The following is a 22,296-nucleotide window of genomic DNA, read 5'->3' on the forward strand; positions in this document are numbered from 1 at the left end:
AAAGACCATGCAGTGGTGGGTTCCTCTTGGCCCTATCAGCCTTCCTCTCAGCCCCTTGTTTGTTTCCTCCGTGGGACTATTACTGTTGTAAATGATGTGTATGTGTGTATTTACTTGCTTGGCCATTTCTGCCATCAGAATGTAACCTTCCTGTGAGCTGGGACCATCGGTATGTTGTTTACTGATGTAATCCCATCATCTAGAATGGGGTTCAGTATGTAATGAATAGTACGTAATAACTAGCTAAAGAATAAATGAAGGAAAATTAATGATGCTATCCATGTACTCTTCTAGGTGATGAGTCGCCTTTTTATGATCTCCCCGCCTTTCAGTTTAGGCTCTTAAATCCCAATGTAAGTGTGTGCCATTCCCAAGTGGGAAGAGAATGTTTACAGTGCGAGTCATCCACCATGAGAACTCTAGGTCTAGCAGTGCTTGCTTGACTTTTTGAAACACCTAAAAATCATATTGGAATTTCATTAAAAAGTTAAGTCCCTGATTAATGTGACCATTGTGTCATCAACATGCTAAGTAGATCCTGAAGACAGCACCACTCTCTTGAACGTCTTGGCCACCAGTTGCTGTCTTTTATAGCAATTCCCTCATCCATTCTTCTCTTTTGCCACAAGATCCCTCAGGTCTGTTTCTTCCTCTGCTGTTCCCATTTCAGTGAGTTCCCCTGTCTGCACCATCAGTTCCTTGCCATTCCTCTCTGATGTTTCCATTTTAGTCCATTTGATTTTCTTTTCATGTTGTTTCTCCTCCTCCATAGATCTCGGTGGTCTCTACATTATTGTCCCTTGGACTTCCAGACTTTGTTCCTGTCCCTTCTCTTCTTGGCTCCTTTCATTAATCATTAGTTCCTTGATTTGACAAAACTATTCCATGTCTAAACGCAGTTGGCTCTTTTCCCAGCACTGCCCGTTAGGGACATCATCTTTCCACATGTCCTGGTCATGCAGCCTTCAGCCTTTCTCTAGGTCCAGATCATGTAGTGGATACTAAGTGTCTGCCATATTCTGAGCACTCTTCTTTGTGACCTTTATCAAGGTTCACATTGTCCAAATAGTCAAGAGCTGTGACTGATTATCTAGTGTTTGCTCAGCACCATGATGTTGAACCAAGTTCAACGCATTATCCAAGGGCAGATTTTCCTTCTTTTCTCCATCCTGAGGCCTTTCCCTAATAAAGTGAGTATGCCCTTCTCAGATTCCAATAGCTCAATAGCTTCTCATGTATTTACTTAAGAAGTATTTGTTGATCACCTACTATGTGTCAGACACTGTTCTGGGTGGTCAGTGGTGAACAGATAGTCTGGTTGCCTGTAGATTCTAGTGAGACATGTACATATTTATAATATGTGTGGAATATGTATATATATGAATTTGTATATATAAAAATTTAAAATTTATTACTATATGCTGTTTTCTAGCTTTATATAAGTAAATTGTGTCTGGCCAACAGAGTTGTAGGTTTTTCAGGAAGATGTTTGTTGTTGTTGTTGTTTTTAATGTTTGTGTATCACACTGCCTGGGAGAGCATTGAGTACAGAGCAGGTATTTAGTATGTTCAGCTAGTTCACTAAGAATGGAATAGAGGCATACCTCATTTTGTTATGCTTAGCAGATACTGCATTTTTCAAAACAAATTGAAGATCTATGGCAACTCTGCATTGAACAAATCTGTTGACGCCATTTTTCCAACAGTGTATGCTCACTTTGTATTTCTATGTCACATTTTGGTAATTCTTGCAATATCTCAAGCTTTTTTATTGTTACTGTATCAGTGCTGACAGTCTGTCATCAGTGATCTTTGATGTTACTATGGTAATGTTTTGGGGTGCCACAAACTGTGGTCATAAAAGGCTGTAAACCTAACTGTGTGTGATAAATGTGTATGTTCTGATTGCTCCACTAACCAATTGTTCCCCTGTTTCTCTTGCTGTCCTTGGCCTCCTTATTCACTGAGACACAAAAATATTGAAATTAGGCCAATTAATGACTCTGCATGTTCAGGTGAATTGTAGAGTTGCAAATCTCTCACTTTAAGTCAAAAGCTAGAAATGATTAAGGTTAGTGAGGAAGGCATGTCAGAAGCTGAGATGGGTCAAAACATAAGCCTCCTACGCCAGTTAGCCAAGTTGTGAATGCAAAGGAAAAGTTCCTGAAGGAAATTAAAAAGTGCTCCTCTAGTGAACACACAGATGATAAGGAAGTGAAACAGCTTGGCATGGGGATAGAACATCCGATCTAACACTCGGTGTTAAGGATCCCAATCCAGAGCAAGATCCTAACTCTCTGTAATTCTATTAAGGCTGAGAGAGGTGAGGAAGCTGCAGAAGAAAAGTTAGAATCTAGCAGAGATTCATTCATGAGGTGTAAGGAAAGAAGCTGCCTCCGTAATATAAAAGTGCAAGGAGAAGCAACAAGTCCTTATGGAGAAGCTGCCACGAGTTATCCAGAAGATCTAGCTAAGAACCCTGAAGAAGGTGACTACACTAAACAACAGGTTTTGAAGGCAGACAAAAATGGCCTTCTGTTGGAAGATGATGCCACCTAGGACTTTCACAGCTGGCCAGGAGAAGTCAGTGCCTCGGCTTCTGAGAACATGCTGACTCTCTTGTTAGAGACTAATGCAGCTGGTGATTTTCAGTTGAAGCCAGTGCTTATTTATCATTCAAAAAATCCTATGGCCCTTAAGAATTATGCTAAATCTACTCTTCTTGTGCCTTATAAATGGGACAACAAAGTCTAGATGACAGCACATCTGTTTACAGCACAGTGTACTGAATACTTTAATCCCACTGTTAAGAGCTACCGCTCAGGAAAAAATATTCCTTTCAAAATAGTTTTGCTCTATGACAATGCACCTGGTCGTCCAAGGGTTCTGTTGGAGATCTACAAGGAGATTAATGTTTTCATGCCTGCTAACATAATATCCATACTGAAACTCTTTATTATTTAAGGAACACATTTTATAAGGCTATAGCTGCCATAGATAGTGATTCTTCTGATGAACCTGGGACAAGTAAATTAAAAACCTTTAGAAAACCTTCTCCATCAGGACTTGTTGCTTTTGAAATCTGGGTCAAGTAAATTAAAAACCTTCTAGATGCCATTGGGAACATTTGTGATTCATGGGAAGAGGTCAAAATAACATTCACAAGAGTTTGGAAGAAGTATATTCTAACCCTCATGGATGACTTTGAGGAGTTTAAGACTTCATTGGAGGAAGTCACTGTAGATGTGGTAGAAATATCAAGAAACTAGAATTAGAATGGTGCCTGAAGATGTGACTGAATTGCTGCAATTTTATGATAAAACTTTAACGGATGAGGAGTTGCTTCTGTGGATGAGCAAAGAAAGTGATTTCTTGAGGTGAAATCTTTTGATGAAGCTGTGAACATTGTTGAAATAAGGACAAAGAATTAGGATATTGCATAACTTATTTGATAAAGCAACTTCAAGGTTTGAGAGGACTGACTTTAATTTTGAAAGTTCTGCTGTGAGTACTGCATTGCATGCTACAAAGAAATCTTTGATGAAAGGAAGAGTCAATCGATGCGGCAGACTTCATTGCCGTCTTATTTTAAGGAATTGTCACAGCCACCTCGGTCTTCATGAGCCGTCACTCTGATCCAACAGCAGCCTTCAACATCGAGGCAAGACCGCCCACCAGCAAAAGGATATGACTCATCTAAGTCTCAGATAGTCATTAGCATTTTTGCAATAAAGATATTTTTAAATTAAGTTATTTACATTTTTTAGACATAGCACTGTTATACAGTTAGTAAATTATAGTATAGTAGTGTAAACATAACTTTCATATGCACTGAGAAACCAAAAAACTTGTGTGACTCACTTTATTGTGATTTGCCATTTATTGTGTTATTTGCTCTATTGCGGTTGTTTGGAAATGGACCTTCAGTATCTTCAAGGTATGCCTTTATATAGAGAAGTACATTCAAGTGAGATGCAAAACCCTGTGTATCGTTGCACTGATACATTGTACAATTATAGCTTTCTATGTAAATGTCCTCCTGCATTAATGGGTGACTCCCTATTATAGGGTTCAGGATACAGTGATTCACTATCTAGGGATATGTGACAGTTTCATTTAAAGTTCACAATGTAAACATTGCAGTATTTCTAGACCTAGAGTTGTAAGTTCAAGTATAACAATATGCATTTATAATTATATAACTGTATAACCTCTCAGTACAGTCATCAGAGTGAAAAATATTGAAGTATCCAGAAACTTAATAGAAACTGGAATATCAGCAATCACCATTTTGTCAAGCTTCCCACACAGCAGCTGTGCAAAGCCATTGTTGTCACAACAAAATAGATTTATTTATTTACTTACTTAAAAACAAAGTTCATGAGAGCACACAAAGCTACATTAAACTGATTTTACATAGGAATTAAAAGCGTGCTAGAAGGCTTCTATGTTATGTGCTTCTGCACAGTAAGTGGGATCTGACCATACAAAGTAAAAGTGAGTAGAGTTGCTCTCATGGTAAAATTGGGTATATAAGGAAATAACTCAGAGAAGGAAACACAATGAGCAACAACAACTAAATGTATAATGTTCTTTAAGGTCCGATGTCCTTTGAAGGTCCTCAGGCAGTGATTGGTGGAGACAGTCCCATGTACCCCAAGTTGCTCACCTGCATTATTTGGCCACATCAACTTTGTTTACCAAGTCCACATAAAAGATACCAGCATAGTCCTCCTGAAGCAAAAGGCATTGCTCAGGAGCACTGGGGCCTTTGGACTATAGTGTAGATACCATAAGATTGTTAGCACACATAGAATCTAGAACTTAATGAGCAAACACTCTATTCACCCAGAAAAAAAATGTTTTAATGCTATACATGTTTTATACACTGTATCACTGAATTCTTCCATATACACATGATTAATTGACCTAAAAATATACCAATCCTGGGTGTTTTTACCTCACTCGAAGACAACTTGCCATCTAACCCCTCTTAGAACTAAGGGTTTTTTTGTTTGTTTGTTTGTTTTGTGTTCTTTTTGTCCTGTTTTTTGGGAGTAGGCTGAGGGTTGCTGAGAATTATTTTCTTGGAGTATTATGGATGGTGATTATAGCCTGTGGCAAATAGATAAGCAGAGTAAGAACTGACCGTGGAAAAAAATGTTGCATTTCCTACTATGTACATTTCAGAAGACATTCTACAAAGATACTTATTTGATCAAAGGCATAAGCGATCCTTTCAAATTATGTACAAGTCTACTTGTGTATTTTATTTTAGGGTACCACGCCACATTTCTTTGTGTAAGAATACACATGATCCCAGAATTTTGGAGTGACAATGCTATAATTGACACTGTCTTTAGGCTTTCCTGGGAAAATATTATCAGGACATTCTGACCCTAAAGCAAAATCACAGTTAATTAAATTATGACCATATGAAAATTCTAATTAAAGTGAAGGCAAGAATATTTGTCAAGCCGATGTTTAAGGTAACGTGGAAAAATGATATGAAAGCAGCAAAGAATATTGTGAAAATAAAGCCACTCAAAATTTATATAGGAATAATTTCATCAATGGAACAGGATAATCTAGGTACAGATGCAAATACATATGGGAATTTGCTATGTGACTAAAAATGTATTTCAAGTCAATGGATAAGAGAGGCCTTTTTCAAGAAATTTATGTTGGGCAATTGGCTGACCATTTAGGAATATAAAACAACAACAAGATCTTCACTGCAGTCTTTATACCAAAATTAAGTCCAGAAGAACTGAAGTTCTAAAGTTAAAAATTATTATTGTAAAAGCACTAATAGAAAACATGGATAAGTTATTTTCATAATTTTTGATTAGGGAAGACCTTTCTTGTAAAACTGCCAACACAGAATCCTTAGAAGAGACTACATATTTTGATTACATAAGCATTAAAAACTTCTGTATTACAAAAAGGATCATAGACAAAATTAACAAATATATGACCAACTGGGAAAAAATATTTGCAACACATAATAGCCAAGGGCTTACTGCCTTAATAAGTAAAGAGTATAGCAAATTAGTAAGAAAAAAATACAACTACCCAATAAAGATCTGGATGAAGGAAATTTTCAGTTTGGGATTATGTTGATATGACAAATCCAGACAGAAGGGCTTAACAAAATGAGGGCTTTTATTTTCTCACATAAAACATCTGAAAGCAATCCAGCCTTTCAGCCTGGCACACAGGCTTCATAGTGCATCTGGGGCTTAGCCTCTTTCTGTTTGGCTGTCTTTAGTAGGTGGCTTTATTCTTCATGAGAACAAGATAGCTGTTCCACTTCCAGGCACAAAGTCTGAAGCGGATGGCAGCAGCCAATAAAATTTGTGCTAGTCAAGTCTGCCCTTTAATAAGCTCTGCTAGAAAACTTTGCCACTTAGCTAACCAGCCACAAAAGAGTTTGGGAAGCTAGGCACTTTTCTGCCCCAAACAAAATTGGGGATTGCCTTACTGTAAGGAAGATAGGGAGAATGGATAATATGTAGGCAAACAGTTGCGTATGCCGCAGATGTGAAAGCAACTCACAGATAAAGAAACACAAACGGCTTGTAAACATATAGGTAATTACCTTATTCATAAATAAATGCAAATCAGGACAGTAGTGTGATACTACTATTTTTCATGTATCAGATTAGTAATAATCATAAAGTTTGCTAATACCCAGTTTTTGTAAGGCTGGCATTTCCCCATAGGGAAAATAGGTACTCTCAAACACTGTTTCTTGTGGGTGTAAATATTTTTAGAGGAAAGTTTAGGAATCTGTAGCAAATAAATGAGTATGCTGATTGATTCATCCACTCTGTGTTTAGAAATATGTCCTATAGATACATTCATACACGTGTGAAAGGTAAATATGTCCAGATGTTCACTGTGGCATTACTTGCAATGGCAAAAAACCAAAATTGGTAACAATCTAAATGTCCATCAATAGGATACTAAATAAAGAAGTGATAACATCTATGTCCAAGAGCATATTCATTGTTGAAAAGTCTAAGCTAAATTTGTGTGTGCTGAGATGGAGGATCTCTGAGTTACACTGTTGAATTTAAAAAGTCAGATTGAGAATAGTTTATATAACATGATATATTGAATGAAAAGTTTTAAAAATGCCCAGATTACATATGGATAATTTCAGAAAGGATATACAAAGAACTCCTTTTTTCCTGATAAAAACTTTTTTTGTGTGACTTTATTGATAAGAAGAATTTTTTTTAGGGCTAAGTGACAGTGAATATAGTGCATTGAAAATTGCCTTGGTGTGGCTTTTGCCTACGAGGAACTCTTGATGGTACTTACATCTATAGAATAGGCCTTGGAGTAAGACAGATACTTTCATTTTATATTATTTTGTGGGTTTTTTATTATTGTTATTTAAAACCTGCAGGGGTGGTTTTTATAGTACATTTCTTAGAAGAAGAGTAATTTATTGAAAATTTACTTTTCGTCATGGGGTAGTTAAGATAGTTAACAACCATTAAGGACACCAACTGTTAACAATCAACTGAATACCAACCAGCCCCTCCTTTTCTTGATGTAAAATGACGAACATACCTGGCCATTGGGCCTAGTATCTGTGTTATATAAATTGTCTATGGAGATATATTTCTTTACTACACTGGAAGCATTTTTGTCTCAAGCCTCTGATACCTATGTTCTTTGTTCTCTTACTTGCTGGAGTTTTTCTCTAAATTTTACCTTTCTCAGAGAGGCCGTCCTTGACCATCCTGATTAAAATACTGTCTCCCTCCATACCTGTCATACAACTGTGTCTCTCTTATCCTGTTTGATTTTCCCTTCTAGCATTGATTGTTTATTGATTGTCATATCATAGATGACTTGAGACCACCAATTTTACCTTATTCAGTATGTACACAGTGGTTGGTACAGAACTGATTCTTAAATATTGTGAAGTGAACTTTTATAAAATATGAAATATTTGTTGAATGAATGTTGTACTTCTCAAATTCATGGTTTCTAGTTTAGTATTAATATGCAAATATGCATCTATACCACCCTACCTGCTCCCACAAAGGACAGTTTGCCTTCTGCCACTATCTGGCTTTATTTTGCCCTCTTCTACTTTGTGATACTCCTGGAGATGGAGGTCTAGCAGCTGGAAACAGGGGGAGGAAGGTGTTCACTCCATTCTCCTGCATCTAGGGGTTGGCAGGGTAGTAGATTCTGAAGGCAAAGAACTTCTTCTTACCTAAAAGTTAATCATGGAGAATGCTGGAACTAGGGCTAAAAACCTAGGCCATTTGGCTTCCCCTCCACTGAGTCTTCAGTTCTCTGTAGGACATTCCCACTTGCTCCCTTGGTCAGCAGCTCACCTGTCTCAACCCATCATTGTTGCTGGATGATGGGTTTGTGGGATCCCAGGTCCCTCCACTTGCAGATAGAATGCTGGGATGGAATATTCAGAAAAAGAAGATGCCTTCTGATTCTTCTTAGACTGCTTTATGAATTTCAAAATATGTTGTTTTTTCTTCTCAACTGAATTATTTCCTTGAGGACAGAGACCCTGTGTTAAACTTTTTAAAAACAACAAAGAAATCTCTTGTCTCATTTCTAGTACAGTATTAGGTACATATATGATTGATTAAATCAAGAAGCTGAGGCTTTCATTGAGCTCTCAGTTTTGTTTGGTTTATTACTGCTAATCTTTGCGGCAGAGTCAGTAAATTTATCCAAAGATTGAATATCTCTCCCATATGTATATGGGATTATAGTTTTGATTATAGTTTGGAAGTTTGGAATTTTCTGTTCTGAAATAAGTTGACTCTTCCTATCTTTTAAATTTTGTTAGATAAGGGATTTCAAACTGGTAGTTGGCCAAACTTAACTCTGTTTTCAATTCAACTCTCCTCTCCTCTTTAAAAGTTAAGTTGGAGACCTTAATATTATGCTTATCACCAGAAAATGGCACACGGTGATGATACCCATAAGCTGGGCTGGAGGTGGATTCTTCAGGAACAGGTAGTCCTCAGGGTTTATAGACAGAGACCTGGACCAGTGGTTTAATGCCCAGCTCCCACTTCTTCCTTGTATTTCTGTAGGCTCATTTACCTCCATATGCCTGAGGTTCTTTCTTTGTTTCCTTTGGTTTCTCTTCTATAAAGTGAATGTAGTGAACATCATTCCATTGGGATCTTTGTAGGAGCAGCAAATGGTAGAATGCAGTTAACGTAATATACATCTTATAGGATGATGGAGACAATCTTGTAGACTTAAGTGCATCTTAAGAGAAAAAGTCCTTGATCTTCCAGGAAGTATAAATTGTTATCCTACTTTGGTATTTAAATAATATATTTATAATCTTTTGTTCTGGAGTTCATGTATGTGTTTTCAGTAGAGAATATTCATCATTTCCCCAGTTCGTTATTTTCTCGCTCACCTGACCTCCAAACTGTCTCTATGTGTCAATATATTTATTTTTCTCAATAGATATGTAATTCCTCCAAGAGAGAATGGCATTCAGGTGATTTGGCACAGAGGAATTAAAAAGAAAAAAGCAATGCACAGAAATGCATTGAAAGGACAGAAATTCTTTATTAAATGTAATAGGAAGGTGGAACACTAGCAGCTACCTTCTAGCTACAGAATGACTCTCTTGATAAATTCCCACATGTTGAAGAGGAAGCTGTGTGTCTGGTTTTGCAAAAGGAACTCTGATGTTTTGGCTTGTCTGGTATCAGGTAATGCTGGTTGCCCTTGTGGGTAGAAATGAATCTCTAATACTGAAAATACTCCTAACACTATACATGCACATCAGAGACTATTAGTCCAGTGTCTAATTTTTCAGATGAAGGAAAAAAAAGCATGGTTCAGAGAGATAGAGTGTCTCATTCAAGAATACAGCACCAAATCTGGAACTCTGATTTCCTGGTTCCCTGGCTCTATGTTCTGTCCATTTGTGTGTTGTGGACATCTGTGGATTTGTTTGTCTAATCCTAACTCTACTCCACTGGCCTTGTGGTTCCAGTTGATCATACCAGGGTTAACCCCTTTGGTTTTTTTCCTCTTAGATTTTATGAGCTGGCAAATTCCCCTTTCTGCTTTAGATTTTTCTAATTAGGAATCTGTTACTAGCAACCAAAATAATATGCATTCAAATTCTTGTTAACTACTCTGTTTTAATATTCATCATGGTTCTCCTCTCAAATTTCTTCAGTGTTTTCATCCTTAAAGATTATAGTACAAATACAATAAGTGGGTCTGTAATTTGTGTATAGTCTGGTATTTAGGGGATCTAGTTGAGATTATCATAGTGAATAAAGTTTGATCTTATTTCTTACTTCTTTACTAATCCACTTGTTTTTTTGCAGCTGCTTGCACATATGTTAATGGAATTTAAAATTGTCTTAGTTTATTAATTTTTGTCCCCGGTTCCCTCTGTGGGTATAGAAAGCGCTTAGGCAGTGCCCCACACGTCATTCCATGTTAATTTTTCTTTCTTTTTTTTTTCTTTACTAGTAAGAGGAATAAATAATGTTTCCTTTTGTATAGACACTTCAACATTTTTAACTAGGGAAATTGATACCCTATCACCACCACCATCTAGTCGGTTGAGCACTGGTTCCAGCTGTTGTAGAAGATTAACTAGGCCAGTATAGTAATAGATCTTGTTCCACATGATAGTCTTTGAAAACCAGCAAAATGCTGAAGGGTCCTTACCATCAATGTTACTGCCACCAAATGTTTAAATAGCATCTTAGAAGTTAAAAAAGTTGATACATATAAATTCAGTCCTCACAACAGCCTTCAAAGATGTCTTTTAATATCCGTTATTTATAATGAAAAAACTGAAGAGTGCAATTAAAAAATTATATCTTAATAACACATAGTTGCTATCCCAAGACTAAAACATGTTTTTCTGTCTGTTAGTGTTTTTCCGGCACCATGGTGATAATATAAAAATCTGAGAATTTTCCACAAAAAATATGCAGTCTTGAAATGCACTCTAACCATACTTTCATTAAATAATTGGATGAACTCATACCAAATGCATCACTGATATAAGCTTGCATGGTAGCCTGGGGCTCCTGCTCTCTTTCACAGCACTTGTGTAAAAGTGCCATTCTCTCTCTCTCTCTCTGTTTTTTTTTTTTTTTTTTTTTTTTTAAGACAGAGTCTCGCTCTGTCCCTCAGGCTGGAGGGCGGTGGCATGATATCAGCTCACTGCAACCTCCACCTCTGGGGTTCAAGCAGTTCTCTGCCTCAGCTTCCTGAGTAGCTGGGAGTACAGGCACCCGCCACCATGCCAGGCTAATTTTTGTATTTTTAGTAGAGACAGAGTTTCATCATCTTGGCCTTCAAGACCGTCTTGGTCTTGAACTCCTGACATCGTGATCCACCTACCTTGGCCTCCCACAGTGCTGGGATCATTCTCTTCTTTCTTGCCATTCTCTTTGCCACACTTCAGTGATGTAGGCAGGAGTGTGTGTGTGTGTGTGTGTGTGTGTGTATGTGTGTGTGTGTGGTGGAATTGTTTTGCTAGTCACTAGGGGGCTTCAAAGGTGAATCAAATACCTTTACCCCAGAAAGTTCGGATCTGTATAAAAGGCACTGGAGCTGAAGAACAGACTCAGTTTATGGGGGGAAGGGAACCAGGAAGGACAGTTCATGACAGTGGGCCCAGGGGGAAATCTTAGGGGAGTGGAGTCTGGGAAGTACAAATGATGTGTAAAATAAACAGGGTGATAAGATTGGGAAGGATAAGAAAGGCTACGCCAGACTAAGGAATTTGGGCATCATTCTACAGGCAGTTGGGAGCTATTACAGGTTTTTCAGTTGTTTAATGATATGGCCATGGCTAGGATGCATATCTCTTTTTACAGTAAACTTTGAAGTCTCTGTTTCCCATGCCTCCCATGTCCCTTCCATCAACAACTCTATTAGTTCTACTTGCAGAATATATTGCAGACCCAGCTTCTGTAGACAGCTTCCACTGTCACAAGGCTCACCCAAGCCACTGTCATCTCTCAACTGAGCTGCCACAGCAGCTTCTTTAGTGGCTTGTTGCTTTTATGCTTGCCTTGCCACTACATTCTGCACAGCTAAGTAACTTTTACAAGTCCAAATAAGTGTTATCACTGTCTGTGACCTGGACCTGCCTCTCTCTTGAAAGCATGTTCTATCCTCTCTTCCCTGACCCTCCCTCACCTCAGAGTCTCTGCATTTGCGGATTGATCTGCCTGGAATGGTCTTTCCTCAGATTATCTCATGGTTAGCTCCTTACCAAAAGAGGCCTTCTTGCTCTTTGATGCAGACAGGGCTCAGCCCAGTGACACTCTCCATCATTTACCTGGTTCATTTTCTTCATAGCGCTTACTGCTATTGGGTGGATTTCCATATTGGTTTGTGAGTTTAATACTTGTCCCCCAAGCTGCTCAACTAGATATATGCAGGGGCTTTGTTCACTTCTATATCCACAGTGCCTGGAAGAGTCCTGGCACTTAGTGCATTTTTATTGAATTAATTAATTTAGAGATTTGAATGACTAGAGCACGAGGCCATATTGGAGCTAGTTGCAGGGTTTCTTGGACAATGAGAATACATTGAGGGTCTTGTCAGTGGGAATGAAGGGAGGGGGCAGGCAAAAATGAGGTCATAGGGAGAACTAACAGATTTGGCATGGTTTGAAGTGTTGACTTGTTGGAGAGGGAAGAGGTAAAGGATTTTGAGCTTAGATGAGCTATAGGAGCCCAGGAGAAGTTTCTGGATTTGGTGGTAAAAGGAACAGTTGTAGAGGTGCCATGTTTGAGTACTGCTGAGATGGAGGTTTCCAGCACACAGTTGCATTTTGAGGTTATTCAGAGATTTTTGTGTTACCTGAGAGGCATTGCTACAGATGAAGCAAGGATCATGGCTCAGAAGATGCTGTGGGAAGCCATATTTCCTACTCAACTATAGCATGGCGTAGCAAGTCATTGAACCTCTCTGAAGCTCAGGTTCTTCATCTGTAAATGATAATAAAATGTCTCATGGCAGGGTGGTTCTGAAAATTAAACTCAAAATGTCTCATGGCAGGGTGGTTCTGAAAATTAAACTTCTCTCAATGTATTATATTTCTCCCTCTTTTTTTTTTTTAGCTTTTCAGTGTGAGAGTTTATATTTGTTTACTCTAGCTATTCACATCCTAACTACATAGTGTACTGTGATTCCATTTCATTTCTTGTACAAGTCTTATTATTTTTTTGGTACCAGTCACTCTTTCATCTCCAAACTTTCCTCAAAATCTGAAACATTTTCTCTCAGTAATTTCAAACCAACATGTATTCAGTCAGTTTATTTTTCCCTCCCCTTAGAATTACCTTTCCTGGCCTCCTCTGGCTTCATGCTCCAATTTGGACAGTTTGCTCTCTCAGCTTGATGCATAGCTGTGTCATCTGGAATCCCATTATCTTCTCTTGTTTTGGATCCTCTGTATCCAGATCTTATTTTCTTCCTCATTATTTACCTCACTTCTTCATTCTGTCAAGGAACATTCATCCTGTAGCTTTCTGAGAAAGAATGCATGGGAGGTAATCTCTTTGAGACTTTGTAGAGCTTTATTCCACTTTCATACTTTATTGACCTTTTGGCTGAATATAGAATTCTAGGTTGGAAATAATTTTTCCTCAGCATTTTGAAGATAGTGCCTCATCATCTTTTAGCTTCAGGTGTTGCTGTTGTTGAGAAATCTGATGCCACTATAATACTATTGCTTTCCATGTGATCTTTTCTTCCCATTTGAAAGTTTTTAGACCCTTCTCTCCTTCCTTAGTATTTTAATATTTCATAGTGTTAAATCTTCATGGGGCCCCTTTTTCGTGAGTTGTACTGGGAGGTTGATGGACCTTTTCAGTTTGAACACTCATCTTCAATTCTTGGAAATGTTTTTGAATTATTTCTTTGAAATTTTACTCCTTTTATTTTTTCTAGTCTCTCTTTCTAAAACTCCTGTTATTCACATATTGGATAGTTCTGGCGTAGCCTTATGATTTTCTTATATTTTTGGCTCATTTTTCGTCTTTTTAATTTTTTTGTTGTTGTTTTGTTTTACTTTTCTTCTGCTCAGTACACCTGCCCAAATTTTCCCTGTATTACTATTTTGTTTCTTTTTTTTTTTTTTAAGTTATACTTTAAGTTTTAGGGTACATGTGCACAACGTGCAGGTTAGTTACATATGTATACATGTGCCATGTTGGTGTGCTACACCCAGTAACTCGTCATTTAACATTAGGTATATCTCCTAATGCTATCCCTCCCCTCTCCCCCCACCCCACAACAGGCCCCGGTGTGTGATGTTCCCCTTCCTGTGTCCATGTGTTCTCATTGTTCAATTCCTACCTATGAGTGAGAACATGCGGTGTTTGGTTTTTTGTCCTTGCAATAGTTTGCTGAGAATGATGGTTTCCAGCTTCATCCATGTCCCTACAAAGGACATGAACTCATCCTTTTTTATGGCTGCATAGTATTCCATGGTGTATATGAGCCACATTTTCTTAATCCAATCTATCATTGTTGGACATTTGGGTTGGTTCCAACTCTTTGCTATTGTGAATAGTGCTGCAATAAACATATGTGTGCATGTGTCTTTATAGCAGCATGATTTATAGTCCTTTGGGTATATACCCAGTAATGGGATTGCTGGGTCAAATGTTATTTCTAGTTCTAGATCCCTGAGGAACCGCCAGACTGACTTCCACAATGGTTGAACTAGTTTACAGTCCCACCAACAGTGTAAAAGTGTTCCTATTTCTCCACATCCCCTCCAGCTCCTGTTGTTTCCTGACTTTTTAATGATGGCCATTCTAACTGATGTGAGATGGTATCTCATTGTGGTTTTGATTTGCATTTCTCTGATGGCCAGTGATGATGAGCGTTTTTTCATGTGTCTTTTAGCTGCATAAATGTCTTCTTTTGAGAAGTGTCTGTTCATATCCTTCGCCCACTTTTTGATGGGGTTGTTTGTTTTTTTCTTGTAAATTTGTTTGAGTTCCTTGTAGATTCTGGATATTAGCCCTTTGTCAGATGAGTAGATTGCAAAAATTTTCTCCCATTTTGTAGGTTGCCTGTTCACTCTGATGGTGGTTTCTTTTGCTTTGCAGAAGCTCTTTAGTTTAATTAGATCCCATTTGTCAATTTTGGCTTTGTTGCCATTGCTTTTGGTGTTTTAGACATGAAGTCCTTGCCCACGCCTATGTCCTGAATGTTATTGCCTAGGTTTTCTTCTAGGGTTTTTATGGTTTTAGGTCTAACATGTAAGTCTTTAATCCATCTTGAATTAATTTTTGTATAAGGTGTAAGGAAGGGATCCAGTTTCAGCTTTCTACATATGGCTAGCCAGTTTTCCCAGCACCGTTTATTAAATAGGGAATCCTTTCCCCATTGCTTGTTTTTGTCAGGTTTGTCAAAGTTCAGATGGTTGTAGCTATGCGGCATTATTTCTGAGGGCTCTGTTCTGTTCCATTGGTCTGTGTCTCTGTTGTGGTACCAGTACCATGCTGTTTTGGTTACTGTAGCTTTGTAGTATAGTTTGAAGTCAGGTAGTGTGATGCTTCCAGCTTTGTTCTTTTGGCTTAGGATTGACTTGGCAATGCGGGCTCCTTTTTGGTTCCGTATGAACTTCAAAGTAGTTTTTTCCAATTCTGTGAAGAAAGTCATTGGTAGCTTGATGGGGATGGCATTGAATCTAAAAATTACCTTGGGCATTGAATCTATAAATTAGGATTGACTTGGCAATACGGGCTCCTTTTTGATTCCATATGAACTTTAAAGTAGTTTTTTCCAATTCTGTGAAGAAAGTCATTGGTAGCTTGGTGGGGATGGCATTGACTCTATAAATTACCTTGGGCAGTATGGCCATTTTCACGATATTGATTCTTCGTACCATGAGCATGGAATGTTCTTCCATTTGTTTGTATCCTCTTTTATTTCATTGAGCAGTGGTTTGTAGTTCTCCTTGAAGAGGTCCTTCGTGTCCCTTGTAAGTTGGATTCCTAGGTATTTTATTCTTTCTGAAGCAATTTGTGAATTGGAGTTCACTTATGATTTGGCTCTCTGGTTGTCTGTTATTGGTGTATAAGAATGCTTGTGATTTTTGCACATTGATTTTGTATCCTGAGACTTTGCTGAAGTTGTCTATCAGCTTAAGGAGATTTGGGGCTGAGACGATGGGGTTTTCTAGATATACAATCATGTCATCTGCAAACAGGGACAATTTGACGACTTCTTTTCCTAATCGAATGCCCTTTATTTCCTTCTCCTGCCTGATTGCCCTGGCCAGAACTTCCAACACTATGTTGAATAGGAGTGGTGAGAGAGAGCATCCCTGTCTTGTGCCAGTTTTCGAAGGGAATGCTTCCAGTTTTTGCCCATTCAGTATGATATTGGCTGTGGGTTTGCCATAGATAACTCTTATCATTTTGAGATACGTCCCATCAATACCTAATTTATTGAGAGTTTTTAGCATGAAGGGTTGTTGTATTTTGTCAAAGGCCTTTTCTGCATCTATTGAGATAATCGTGTGGTTTTTGTCATTGGTTCTGTTTATATGCTGGACCACATTTATTGATTTGCGTATGTTGAACCAGCTTTGCATCCCAGGGATGAAGCCTACTTGATCATGGTGGATAAGCTTTTTGATGTGCTGCTGGATTCGGTTTGCCAGTATTTTATTGAGGATTTTTGCATCAATGTTCATCAAGGATATTGGTGTAAAATTCTCTTTTTTTCTTGTGTCTCTGCCAGGCTTTGGTATCAGGATGATGCCGTACTATTTTGTTTCTTTTGGTCTCCGTCTTTCCTAAAACAGAGGCCCAACTAAAACAACTAATAATCCTAGATTGTCTGTACTCTTTAATAGTTAAATATCAACTGTTTGGTATTAACTATTTAATAGTTAAACGCCAAGCCCAACTAAAAACCTTTTGTGTACGAGTCATACTTGTCATCTTGAAGCTCTTACCCTAAGGCAAGGACACGTTTTCTTGGGGGTGTCTCTCAAGTAGGTTTTTAGTCTTGAGTTGGCTGCGTTGCTGGAAGGGGATTATCCAGTGTCTTCTTGGAGGATATCAGCTTGATTTCTTGCATCCTGGGAGCTGGTTATTTCACTGTTTAGCATAAAGACTTACACCTCAGCTCCCTGTTTTCAGTGTGTAGCCTCTTTCCTGCCCGGGCTGACCCTGATGCTCCCAAGTCTCAACTCTCTGTTTCACCTTCTCTAGAGAGTAAATATCCTGGCTTCTTCAGGGTTAGGGAGGAGTCACTTCCTTTTTGGAAAGGAATTGCAGTTCTGATCTCCTGTTCTAGATCAGGAGTTGGCAAAGTTTTTCTGTAAAGAGCTAGAGAATAAAGATTATGGGCTGTGCAGCCTGTGTCACGGTCTCTGTGGCATGTTGTCCTCCTTCTCTTACTCCTCCTCCTTTTTTTTTTTTTTAAACAACCCTTTAAAAACTAAAAACAAAACAAAATAATGGCATTCTTAGCAGGACAACCTCTGGTCTAGAGGATTCTTTTGGATACTGTCAACCTACCGTCTTTTATCATCTCTACCCTGTACCCCTGCCTTCAGAGGAACTTGAAGTCTACAATTTCTGAAACTTTTTGCATTTTATGGTAAAACTGGTTTGGTTTCCTGTAGGTATCCTCCACTCCAGTTTTCTCCTGCCTCATGAAAACTTAGGTTTCAGCTTTCATGGGTTTGCTAGGTGAGCAACCACTTATCTGTCTTCTTACTGTTTTCTAAAAGGTCAGTTTTTTCCTTATCTGCCTCTTTCTCTGCCCTTATTGGGCTATGGCTTTTTTCTTCCTTTCCCATCAGTTCACTAGGATTTGGAGAGGGAGGGAGAAAAATACATGTATTTAATATAGTAAGTTTAACCAGAAGCTCCCACCAAATCCAATTTGGTTGGGTTTGATTTTTTACTACTCTCTTTGATAGTTCTTGGGTTAATTTTGCATTTATTCTCCACGTGCTCACTTGCATGCCAGATGTTTGAGGATGTCCTTGGGCAAGAAAAATGAGGGGTTTTAAAATACAATGTTCACAATGGTTCAGTGTGTGAGATCTCAAGGAGGCCCAACTCTTTCTAACCACCAGACTCTCATCATAGAAATGCAGTTTCACCCTTATTTGTGAGAACCATCAGAAGCATTTAAAAATGTTTATAATAAAGTTTGTGGCTTATTGTTTCAAATTGCATTTAAAGTAGTAAACTGAAACTTTTGGTGGTGTGTCCCTGACAGCAGGGAGAGCATGTGGTAAGTGATCCCTAAGAGTTGATCAAAGGGAGTGGTTGAGCGTTTTTTCCTGTATTTGTGTTTTGGTCCTTTAATCTGGTGACGTTTCCAATTCCATTCTGAATACAGTAATGCACATCCCTCCCCCACTTACATCTTCTTGACAGCATGTGGCATTTTCTTTGCCAAATGGCCCCTGTTCAGGCATAAACCTGCCTTTGCCATCAAGTATATAATGAGGTATGAACAATGGTGATTATCAGAAAATGGGCATTTTTCAAGATCTTATTCATGCCACATTTGTGTTCTAATAATCAAATGAAAATTGAAAATTAAAAAAGTAAAATTCACTGAAAGATAACTACTAGTCCTTTCTGTCTAGGTTCACCTTTCCTCGCCAGTGAAGATGGCGTGCTTGGCGGAGTGATTGTTCTCCGTTCATGCAGATGTTCTGCCGAGCCTGACTCCTCCCAAAATAAGCAGACACTTCTAGGTAAGTGAGACATATGCATTGTGTGTGTCTTTCTATTTTTTTTTCCAAGAAAAAATGAAAATGTTTATACCCTTAAGTCAATAATTTTAAACTGAGGGAGGGTCAGCATGCTTTATTGATATCTGAACTTCCCTGTTCTACTGATCTTTTCCCATAGGTAAGCATGTAAAAGATGAGTGTTCATTTTTAAGTATACACTTAGAGAATATATTTCAAATAAGCTTAGAACCAAGGACCTTTACTAAAGTCTAGTATTAAGAACGTTGGACCCTGTATTCATGCCCTATCTTATTCCACAAAGCATTTGAGGTGACCCATAACAAGGCACACAGTAATAGAGAGAGAAGCTTCTTCCTGCTCCCCTTCCCCAAAAGGAATAAGCGTGTGAAGAGCTACTGGCCTAGAGGTCAGTCCTGGCTCCGTGGCTCGTTAGCCATGACACCTTCATGCATTGGTCTTGCTGTTCCATGCTACTTCCTCGTCTGTAAAACAAGGGCGTCTGCCCTGGCCTCCTCATAAAGCTGTGGTGAGGGAGGGTCAAATGAGCATTTTTGCAGATTTGCAGATGTCCATCCAGATGTGTGGTTTTGTTTCTAGCCAAGCACCAGTGGGGATGAAACCCAGCCCACCCTCCGTGAAGGCACAGAGTTGTGGGGCTGCCGCTGACCACAGGGTTGCCTTTTTCTAATCCATCTCTCCAGAGGGGACACATTAAAAAAATCTGCATAAAGGTGACACATGCATTAGCGGGGGCACTATTTTTAACTGAAACATACATACATTTAGAAAAGTGTACAAATCATAACTGCAACTGCTTGATGACTTATCACAAAGTAAACCCACCCCCTGTAACCAGCATCCAGATTAAAAAAAAATAGAACTTTACCACAACCCCAGAAGTTCCCTTTTGACGCCTTCTGGTCTCTATCCCCTTAAACAGTATGCTCACTTCTAACACCATGGTTAGTTCTGCCTGGTTTTATTTATTATATAAATAGAATCAGGAATATGTATCACTTGTGTCTAATCTTCAGTCAGCATTCAAGCTTGTTAGACTCAACGATGTTACATGCTGTAGGAGTTTGTACATTTTCATTGCTGTGTTATATTCTACTGTATGGCGATAGCTCAGTGTATTAGTCCATTCTTCTGTTTTGTTTTTTGTTTTTTTTTAATACAAACACTATAGGTCATCCACGGGGGTTGTGGTAGTTTAACCCGTCCTATAAATTTCCTTACAGAAAGCGTGAGTGGTGCCTGATGTATATTGTGTGATTGTTGTCAATTGCTACAGTACACGTCCCTTCATAGTTTATAAAATAGAAGACTGAGTGTTTTTTATGGGTATAAAAAACACTTTTTCTATAGAAGCCCAAAACATTTTCATAAAATCTCTTTGTTCATTCCTCAGAGAAAAAGTACACTTTATATAAAAGGCCTTTTTCTCCACCTGGACACTAACCACCAGCTGTATTTTTTTTTTTTTTTTTTTGCCATAGTGTCTCCTTCTACCCTCTGTACGTAGTACCTAGGTTATTCCAAGGAGATGTGCTTTTTAACAGTCATGTTTTGTTAAACCAAGACAAATACTAGTTTTCTTCTTTGGTATCTTAATCGTTGTTGAATCCTTTGAATATTCTTCCGGTTAGATAGTTAAACCCAACCTGGTTGGTTTTAAACATACGCAGAGGATGGACATGGGGTTTCCATAAAACCTTTGCAGGGACAGGGATGAAGTTGGAAACCATCATTCTCAGCAAACTTAACACAGGAACAGAAAACCAAACACCACATTTTCTCACTCATAAGTGGGAGTTGAACAGTGAGAACACATGGACACAGAGAGGGGAATATCACACACCAGAGCTTTTCAGGGGGTGCGGGGCTAGGTGACGGATAGCATTAGGAGGAATACTTAATGTAGATGACAGGTTGATGGGTGCAGCAAGCCCTCCATGGCACGTGTATACCTATGTAACAAACCTGCATGTTCTGCACATGTATCCCAGAACTTAAAGTATAATAAAACAAGCAAACAAACAAAAAACCTCAGAAGAATAACTCTTAGTGTTTGGGCAGCGGTGGATTGCGGGGGGGCGGGCGGGCATTAAAATTGTTTCATTGATTATTCCTAAAAAGGAGTATCACAGTACTTTGCTGAGCCTGGACTCTTACCCATTTGTGTTAACCCTGAATAATGTCTTTTTGGTTGTCTTTTCATTTTTGGTGGTACAGAAATGCATATTTAAGGATAAGTCATAGTATTTTAGCTCACGTTATATAGTTTTTATTACCAATGTAGTGATTTATAAACTGGTTCCTACTCTTTATTTCAAGAGGAAGCATTAAGTGTGAAGTGCTGGTTTATGAAATAAGTGAAACCTTGCCGTTCGTTAACTGGAGGTGTTGATGCTTGTGAAGCTTATCTACTAAAACCTGGCGAACATAGGCTAATGTCAACTTATAGATGCTACCAATTATGTGAACTTTCTATAAAAGTTATGAATGTTAAGTATTTGGTAAGAAAATAAATTCAAACAGTATAGAAGGATAGGAAACAAAGTAAATTCAAACAGTATAGAAGGACAGGAATCAAAGATGTGAAAGTCACCTTTTACACTCCATTTCCAGAGCCACGAGTCAGTCGTTGGTTCTGGTTATTCTCACGGGAAACACCCTCACTCTATAGAATGTGCTCACACATCTATTTCTTGATTAGTCAGTAACTTGTGACCCCTTGCTGTGAAAAAATTAAAAACTTAGCTCACACCATGTCCCACTTCCCTTCCTTCCTGATTTTTGTTGGAATTCTACTCTAACTTGAAATAATATGTTTAATTTTATTGCACTTTAACACACTGTTTCTTGATTCATTAACTTTAATGTCTATCAAACATTCCTAACCACTTCAACTATGTAAGTTGAGGAAAGTTCATGCACTGTTTTCTGTTAGTCTGTTTTCTATTGCTTATAACAGAATACCTAAAACTAACAGAATATCTGAGTAATTTGTAAAGAAAATTAATTTATTTCTTACGGTTATGGAGGCTTAGAAGTCCAAGGTCAAGGGGCTGCATGTGTTGAGGGCCTTCTTGCCGGCGGGGACTATCTGTAGAGTCCCATAGGGGCACAGGATGTCACATGGTGAGGGGGCTAAGTGTGCTAGCTCAGGTCTCTCTTCATCTTCTTATAAAGCCACCAGTTCCACTCCCATGATAACCCATTAATCTATGAAGGTATTAATCCATTCATGAGGGCAGAGTCCTCATGACCTAATCACCTCTTCAGGGTCCCACATCTTAATACTGCCGTATTGGGGAATAGGTTTCAACATGGATTTTGGAGGAAACAAACATTCAGACCTTGTAGCATTCGCTTTTCTCCTTTTCTCTTCCTCTTTTACTCTCCTACCTCACCTCAACCTCTGTCAACAATACCATTGTTGTTATTATTATTAACATTTGCCTTCTTATATCTGTACTTGTCTCTATAGTTTGATCAGGGGTTGATTCTAAATAATGTCAGTAACCAGCATTAACAGCATC

General features: G+C 38.4%; 1 protein-coding gene across 6 annotated transcripts in view; it reads left to right on the forward strand.

The window, feature by feature from the left end:
• The window catches only part of TASP1 (taspase 1), a 262,432-nt gene that overhangs the window by 197,369 nt on the left and 42,767 nt on the right, over positions 1 to 22,296 (forward strand). For all 6 annotated transcript variants that reach the window (XR_009211478.1, XR_009211479.1, XR_004245959.2 and 3 more), the window contains one exon: positions 18,641 to 18,751. Coding sequence is in view for 3 of the 6 variants with exons in the window: in XM_032142309.2 (XP_031998200.1) it covers positions 18,641 to 18,751 (111 nt within the window). In the remaining 3 variants the exon portion in view is untranslated. The remainder of the gene's footprint in view (positions 1 to 18,640; positions 18,752 to 22,296) is intronic.

Source organism: Hylobates moloch, unplaced genomic scaffold, assembly GCF_009828535.3.
Source record: "Hylobates moloch isolate HMO894 unplaced genomic scaffold, HMol_V3 SCAFFOLD_21, whole genome shotgun sequence".
Lineage (NCBI taxonomy): Eukaryota > Metazoa > Chordata > Mammalia > Primates > Hylobatidae > Hylobates > Hylobates moloch.